The sequence below is a fragment of the Trichoplax adhaerens genome, genomic scaffold, assembly GCF_000150275.1.
Source record: "Trichoplax adhaerens TRIADscaffold_12 genomic scaffold, whole genome shotgun sequence".
Classification (NCBI taxonomy): Eukaryota; Metazoa; Placozoa; class Uniplacotomia; order Trichoplacea; family Trichoplacidae; genus Trichoplax; species Trichoplax adhaerens.
This window is the reverse complement of record NW_002060954.1, coordinates 1,037,523-1,045,918: the sequence shown is the minus strand read 5'-3', so window position 1 is coordinate 1,045,918 and position 8,396 is coordinate 1,037,523. Positions and strand designations below refer to the sequence as shown.

At 30.1% G+C, this 8,396-nt stretch overlaps 1 protein-coding gene across 1 annotated transcript in view; it reads left to right on the top strand.

Annotated features, from left to right (window-relative positions):
* Positions 1 to 2,217: 2,217 nt before the first annotated feature.
* Positions 2,218 to 8,396, top strand: part of TRIADDRAFT_59817 (uncharacterized protein) — a gene marked incomplete at both ends in the record, with an annotated part of 7,746 nt that continues 1,567 nt past the window's right edge. Inside the window, 9 exons of the mRNA XM_002115878.1 lie at positions 2,218 to 2,659; positions 3,950 to 4,201; positions 4,738 to 4,999; positions 5,667 to 6,037; positions 6,276 to 6,716; positions 7,060 to 7,227; positions 7,505 to 7,644; positions 7,866 to 7,961; positions 8,036 to 8,245. Coding sequence (XP_002115914.1) covers positions 2,218 to 2,659; positions 3,950 to 4,201; positions 4,738 to 4,999; positions 5,667 to 6,037; positions 6,276 to 6,716; positions 7,060 to 7,227; positions 7,505 to 7,644; positions 7,866 to 7,961; positions 8,036 to 8,245 — 2,382 coding nt within the window. The remainder of the gene's footprint in view (positions 2,660 to 3,949; positions 4,202 to 4,737; positions 5,000 to 5,666; positions 6,038 to 6,275; positions 6,717 to 7,059; positions 7,228 to 7,504; positions 7,645 to 7,865; positions 7,962 to 8,035; positions 8,246 to 8,396) is intronic.

Below are 8,396 nucleotides of genomic sequence, written 5' to 3'. Positions count from 1 at the left end.
CACTACATTTGTAGCTTCTGACGTTTTTAATATCTAATAAAAATAATATCAGGGTACAAGAAGGTAGTACAGTAATTATCTAAATTAAGAAATCTCGTTATTCTTACGCTGAGAATCAATAACAAGAATAGCTCTCTACTTACAATGTATCAGCGGTTACATGCAGTAAAAAAGAAGAATCAATGAAATTTGAGCTATTTTTTTAACGAATTGAATTGCTTTAAATCATTAACATTACTAACAGAAAGCAGTTAATTTAGATGGTTAACTATGCATGCACATAGTGGACAGTATGTGAATTGACTGTTAGAAAGCCTGTGCTTACTGTTTGTACCATAGATCTCTTTCTCGAACAGTCGTAAGGACGTTACGATGTATTTTATGCCTCGTCCTCATCTATGCGTAGTAAAATTTCTACTTATTGCTATTAATTAGAGATAGAAAAATAAGTTATATTTACAAATTATGTAAGTGAAACGCTATCATTGAAAACGAAATATATGTGGCTGCACTTACAACAGTGAAAATGCAGATCTGTCGCGGTTAAAATGTAGCTACTTTAATTAAAAAAATTATTTTTTCGATTGTAATTTGCATCTCATTCCCCTAAATAGTCGGAATGTATTCTACATGAATGGCCTCATTTGAAATAAGAAGTTCGTACTAAAAGAGCTTAATCAGTAATAATAGGTAGGGAGTTAAAATATCTCTATGAATTACATGCTTGAAATGACATCATTACACGTAAAATATGGAAAAGTTGCAGTTATAAGAGTTCAAATGTATATTGCAAGCAATTTTATTCCTTTTGTAGCTGAAGCAATTCGAAATTTACGATTGAAGTTATACATTATTTAATATGCTGTATCATACAGAAAATCAACTATTATAAGTTGACGATATAAACTAATACTTAAGTTCAGAAAAAGTAATATCAGTTATTGAGATGTTCGAGATTAATCCTACCAATCTATGACATTGACATATTTTATACGACTTCGACTATCGCAGCCAATGATATGTTATATAAATAAATACATCAAATGGGTATTCCTAGCCACTTAGGAGTATAACACATATGTAATCACCAGTCTGTATACATATATATATATGCGTGTGTGATCGTTAAAAAACAATTATAGCTTTATATTCATATTATTTACGTGCCGTAATAGGTAATAGAGAGGAGGAAAATGGGCTGACCCACATCAAATCATTATAATAAATGGGATAGAACGGAACAACATCAACCCATTCAAGAAAAAATAGAAATTATTACAATACTATTGTTGTTGACATTAATTGATATGTAAATTGGGGATTGCTTACGGTAGCAACCATTCAAGTCATTAACGAATAAGAGTTGTTTAGCTCTCACTACTATAGTTTTGTCTAGCAACTATACAAATGAATATAATGTACCATCAAGTCTAGTTGATGATGTCTAGCAATATATTCACACTAAGCATCTAAACCATGTACGCATGTATACTATCGTGTGTAATAGCAACATAACAAGAGTGGACTACGATCCATTTTAAGTTCAAACAATTATTGTAAAACACGAATCTGTATCAGTACTATTTATGAAATGAATATTGAACAACAATCTTTAATATCTCTTTACTACATAACGGTATAGATTGAAATATAATCGATAGATTTAAAAATAATAACCATTTACTATTTCTTAATTCTTATTCTGTTAGAGTTTCATACTTCTTGCCTTTAGTTAAATCAATTAAGTCAAATCATAGCAATTGTTTTGACAAACTCTAATCTAAACCGAATAGCATAAGTATTATCTATACATTAACGTTACTTTTTTAATCATAAGCTTCTTCTGTTTGATTCTAACTTCCTGTATACTGTCTTGGAATAACTTATAAGTCTTTTTAATAGAATCGATTATATGTTTGATTATGAAATAGTGAAATAATATCGTTTATTTTGTTACAGTAATATAGTAGTAATTTTTTAAAAGAATCTCCTAAATCATTGTTGATTTAATGCCTAAACTAATCGACAAAAGACTTGTAAAGAGAAAGAATTAACAGACATAAATTAAATTATAACACTTGATGTAAGTCGATCAATAATACATTGCTTGGATATTTCATTTTTCAACAATACTACTTGTAAATCAGTGTAGTATACGTAATCAACTCTATTTGGGAGGAAGTTGCCAGTCTTAGCTTAATTATTTATGCTACAAATATGGCTACCGATATTCAAAATATACCAGTATCTGATCATCATAGCGAGAATCAAGTTGACGATATTGATGAAAAAGACAGCAATACAATCCAATCAGAGTCAAATATTGGACAAAGTGACAGTTATCCAAAAGTACAAATTATCCTAGAAAGCGTAGAAGATAATAATGACAATGGCGATGTAAAAAGAGTAACACTAGTCAATGGAGGTGAAGAGGATAAGGTAAACGAAGAGAAAGAACTTTCCCAAGTAGTCCAAGAAGATAATGTTCAAGAAAATGGAAACAATGATCAAAGTGAAGACATAGTTCCATCACTATCAGATGAGAATATCATTGTCATAAATAATGTAATTCAAGATAGCGAACAAGTAGAAAAAAATCAATCTCTAGATTATTCTGGCAGCCTTGCATCACTCAAAAAAACTGATATGTATTACCAAGGTAAAATATATGATTTAGTTTCTATCGCAATCAAGTTCGTTAGTGCTAGATCATATTACAGTTATTATCGCTCTTGTTAACGATATCATAGGCTAACGATAATGTATCTCAAAAAAAGACCGTCACATCGCATTTTTCTCGTGAAAATTCTTGATAAATCATTCGCATTTATACATTATTAACAACTTGCTTAATGCTAACGGAGAAACTTTATAACAAATTAATCTAGCAAATATTCTATAATTTCTTCATTCCTATAACTTCATTTATACCCTCATTTTATAGCATGTACGTAAGTCATGTGAATTTTCTGATAGCTGTCGTTACCAATCTCAGTATTCTGCCAAAAAAGCTACCGTAATTAAATCACCTACAAGTTAGATCAATCCCTAAATATATGCTGGACTTTATGCAAATATTCGAACAGCTTATTCTTTTATAATAACCGGAGGAAAGATGTAAAGTTACTGTGTCACAATCACTTGAAGGAAAATATAGATCGTAAGGAAAACATGACATAGTATTAGAAAAAAATTCTTATATTATAGGATACTGGTAGCTTATAGATCCAGAATGCTTGCAATTTGATGTTGACTGGAGTGTTATAACTTGTACATATACATATACAAAAAGGGAATGTGTAGAAACTGCTTCTGATATCTAAGCACTATCACAATATCATTACAATTATTGTCGTATATTTCGAATGGTATCGTATCAAAACTTTAAATTTCTGCTAGATCAATGATATAAGTTAATTAGTCTTAACAATTTCAATTGGATCATGGATACAAATGAAGTTGATTAATACCAAAATGAAGAACATTATTGATAATTAAATGTGAAAAAATCTAATATTTAACATGCTAACCTGTGGATAGCTCGATACTAGAGTACCTTTCCTTTCGTTGCAACATATAAAGTGTAGAGAAATTATGATGTTCCTATTCTGATAGTGAATTACTGTACTAGAAACGGAACTGAAAGCCGAAATCGAAATGATGAATAACCGTTGCTATTCCTCCACGGGCATTATCTTGTCATCAGAGTTTATTTAATTAATATTTGATTGAATTAAAATATTTAACGGCTTCCATTATGCCTAAATAAAGATTAAAGTCGATCAACTTAGTTTTTAACACTGTTATATTGCGGTAAAATGCCAGGGTACCGCATAGTTATATCGTTAAAACTGTATGAGATATCTTAATTAAAAATCACCGGAAATAGCTTAGGACAGCAATCCTGTAATTAATTTCGCTAACAAATTAAATCTTTATTTGATTATAGGTGTATCAGATGATATCAACAATTGTGCCCATGTCGTATGGCCTTTATGTTGCTCAATTCAATTAGATTTTAATGTCAATGGACAATATGGAGGGTCTACTTCGCTTCTAATCGTTTCTTCAACATACAATCGTGAAACTGCAGCCGCGTTGTTAATGTTGCAATCTGGCTTCGACTCAAATCATTGTCGCCTCTCTATAATCCATCAGATGTTAGGAAAAAAGCATCAACCGACCTTTGGTGATTGCATATGTATAACTATTAACTATACTAATATCTAATAGTATCAAAAATATTCTGAACTTATAATAGCAGTAAATAAATTCCATAATAACTTTATAATCCCATAATTTAAAAGGGTTAAATTACAGCGAATTTAATTTTCTCTTAAAGCAGTTACGATTATGACCTTTCATTAGAGATTGGATTATAATTATAGAGCTCCAGTATAGTCTTTCGTAGGATCATAGACAAAGTACCATAATCCATCCTAGAATTGAAGTACTATAATCTAAAATTCCCATCATTTTTCGATTTACTGTATTTATATCATACTATCATTAGTCTTACTAGTTGACAATTGTAAAAAACTGATATATGATATATAAAAGAAATTTTCTGGAACTTTTTAATACTAGATTTTAAATATCTAGAGTTTGAATTATTTTTTAAAATTATCATATACATAATTTTATATCATTAATTAAGGCAACTTTATTGAAATTAAAGCTATTTTAATTGCAATATACTCAATAAGTGAAATCTATCGACTTTAATTGCACTATTAGATGTTCATCCTGATGTTAAAGGCAATCTGATCCTAAATAGCGGATGTGGAGCTAATTTTGTTACTATCTTATCGAATCATGCTCATCAAACGAGCCTACGATGTGGCTTAGTTTGCATCCCTAAAGATAACGAATTAATATGTGATTTACCCATCAAGGTAGATGAATCAGATGGAGGTGCAGCCATTTTATTATGTAGTGCACCATGTGAAGGCCGAGCAAAAGCAAAGTTATCGGCATTTGGTGCGCTTTATCTTCTCAGGTAAGGTACTTAATTTAAACTACCCCATTTCCCTTCAAGTAAAAGTGGAAAGGCATCCTACGTACACCTACATAAGCAAATTTTATGCCCACTATACTGTACTCTACTTTGGCCATAACTGTTTAATATATTAATAAATCATGTATGCTATTCAGGGTTATTGTTAATACTTAAAAACTGAAATATCATGTGAAATTCGATATTACTTCGAGATAAAATCAAATCAATAAACACTAGTAATTATTTAAAAATATTCAATAAAAATAATAATAATTATAGACCAGAGAAAATTATCCTTCTTGTTCTCAAGAAATTTTATCATACTATATTACCCTTTAATTAAAAATCTAGATTTCATCATTAACTATTTGAAAATGTACGACGTAATACAACTAGAAACTTATAAATCGGAGAACATTATCCTTCTTATTATCATGTAATTTTAGTGAACAATACTGGGTATTAATTTAAATTTCACCTTTAATCTTGTAGTTTTTGTATAATACTGATATTAAAAATCCCATATATCAAATAGATTCAAATATTATTTCGATGTAAAACTACTGAAGCACCGTTAGTGACTTGAATGCGTATTGTAATTAGTAATTCTGGATCACGTAAAGATATCGCTCTACTTAACAGATATGAAAACATTTTCATTGCATAGATTTGGTTCAGACGGCAATAATTTCCATGGAGAGAAATTATATGGCGATAGTCAATGGAAATTTTCAACGAAAGGACCAAATAGCCGCCTTAGAGTATCAGGGCCTAAAGAAAGTACATATTGTCTTTATCATAATAGACCAGACCGATATCAAGATATAAAAGACAGTAGCGTTTTCAGAAATTTCACTTATCATACACAAGCCATCGATGGAGAAAGAAAGACGATGATTTTAAAGCTAGCGACATCAATAAAACATTGCATTTTTATTGTTTTATGCTCTCATAGTTATGGCAATGAAGATCGAACTATTTCAGCTTTGTATTTATTGACCGTCTCGACGGAAGCTAGTGAAAAACGGAAGGTTAGAGGTACGCGTAAGATCTAATGATTTTCTATTCATGTTCACAAAGCGCAATTAGAGCTACTCTAAAAAAATTAACAGATTTTAAGTGCGAGAGCATCAAATTAAATATACGGTACTTATCTACACTTTAATATGTGTATCACAGAGTGTATAAAATTGCGTTCGTAGAGTCAAGGACTAACTGATTTCTACTAACACCATATATGCATAAGCTAATAATATTCTTTATCTCGACATAAAAGCTGGCTATTTTAAAGGTAGTGGTAGCAAAGGAAATAATTCCAACGTATGGAAATTTTCATTATCCAACGCATCCATTTACGTTTCCGGCCCGTCTGGACCTTGTCGTTATGCTATCTTATCTAATATTAGCGATAGTCGGTTATCTCATGGCATGAAGCAAACTGATCATAACCAACATGCCAGTTTAGCTATAGCTGATCGATCATTTTTACATAGCCAAGTCGATATTGATAATGAAAAAATTTCTGGTTGGCTTTCACAGTCTAGTACACTCTGTATCACTGTCGACGAGAAAGAAGTATTTCGTATTAAGAGACAAGAATTAAATCAGGAAAGTGAAAACAAGTTTACATTTTCCAAATTGTGGCCTTCACGGCAACGAATTCTTGGCCTTCATTTAATACGTGTATTTGCAATTGATAGCATTGGCGATATACCAGGTAATTGTAAAATGATTGATTATTCAATCATTAAAATCCACATTTCGTTAACTTAATGGTTTTGATGTAGCTACAGTATTATGTTCTTTTAACTAATTACAACATTTAGAAAATTATGGATAACCATGATCATATTGATTAATAATTAATTGGTAAATCAAGTAAATCACAAAGATAGAAAGAATAATTGTGCTATTGTTGTAATTTAATGGTAGTATACGATAATACTTTTGAACTTATCATAAATAATATTATAAGCTAATATTTTACAGTCAGTTCTCTGATGAGCACATTTATACCTTTTATACATATTTTTAATAATTAAAAAATATCCATATAACAGGTGTCGAAGGCTCTGAAATTAAGGTAGAACTAAATGGTTCTCCAATGCAGCTAATTCGACAACCTAACTACGTTGGTGTTGCTGTTAATTGTGCTGGACCATCCTATGAAAATTCGCAAGGAGTGGTATATATAAGTGAGAATAATTTCTTACTATCATCGCAGAAAGGTACTTTATCGTCCAATTATTATATGAACTGAAATAAATAGATGAGGCATTAATTCTAACTACAGTCGCGAAATGAAATAATCTCTTTTATGTGATTACTACAGTACATCAATGCTATTTTTTAAGATATGATGCATACTATACGTAACTTTAAATAACTTCTGTATAGCTAATCTTAAATTTATTAAATCAGCAATATTCATTATTATTTAAGAAATATTATTTGATCAGCTAAGTTAATTACTAATTTTTCACTATATGTCTTAAAATTTAATAGGACTGCAAGGAACTAACCTAAAAGGAGTTTACCGGAATCCAGTTCTGCATCAAACTATTATGAATACTGATGATGGCTTGCTTTATAGCACCTACCGAACTTCAAATGTTGCTGGCGATGAAAAAGTAGTTAAATACGAAGTATGTATTTTAAATTATGTTAGTTAAATATAAAGAAAGATTTCGTTGAATAGACAGGAGCTGTCACTACCATTTCTAATAGATTTAAAAATGAAACATTCACATTGTTTAGATTTCTACTTTCTCGATTTTCAATTAAATGATAATTAATTATCTATACAGTATGTTATACCGGTATGCCAATATTAATTTTCATATGTTACGTTATATTTAACTTCTAGTTTCCTATAGAAAATGGCAGTTATATCCTAAAGCTACATTATATTGAGTCATCCGTACAATGCTGCATATTACAGGGAAAGAATGCTACCAAGGACGTAAGGGATATAAATAGCAACAATAGTGATATTATTCTATTTCATCTAGTAATGATGGTGACATTTATCGATAGGTACAACAAGTCATGAAAGAAAATGATGGAGAATTAGAGCTTGGCAATACAGCCAATTATATTAACTTGCCCATATCTATCGTTAATGGTAAATTCTCCATGACACTATTTGAGCAGCCGTTATGTGCGTTTGCTTTATTTCATAGTAATAAGAAAAAATCAACAATACAGTACTTAACTCCTCAAGATGATCATCAGCAATTGAGTAATGTGAGTATTTCTAGATTCTAACTCATTTGAAATTAGTATAATTTATACTTGAACTCTTTATATTTTATAAATAAAAATTACTGCAATATTTAGTTAACTAGAGCACCTAATACATAATAAATTATAAGCGTACATTTTCTTATAATAATTA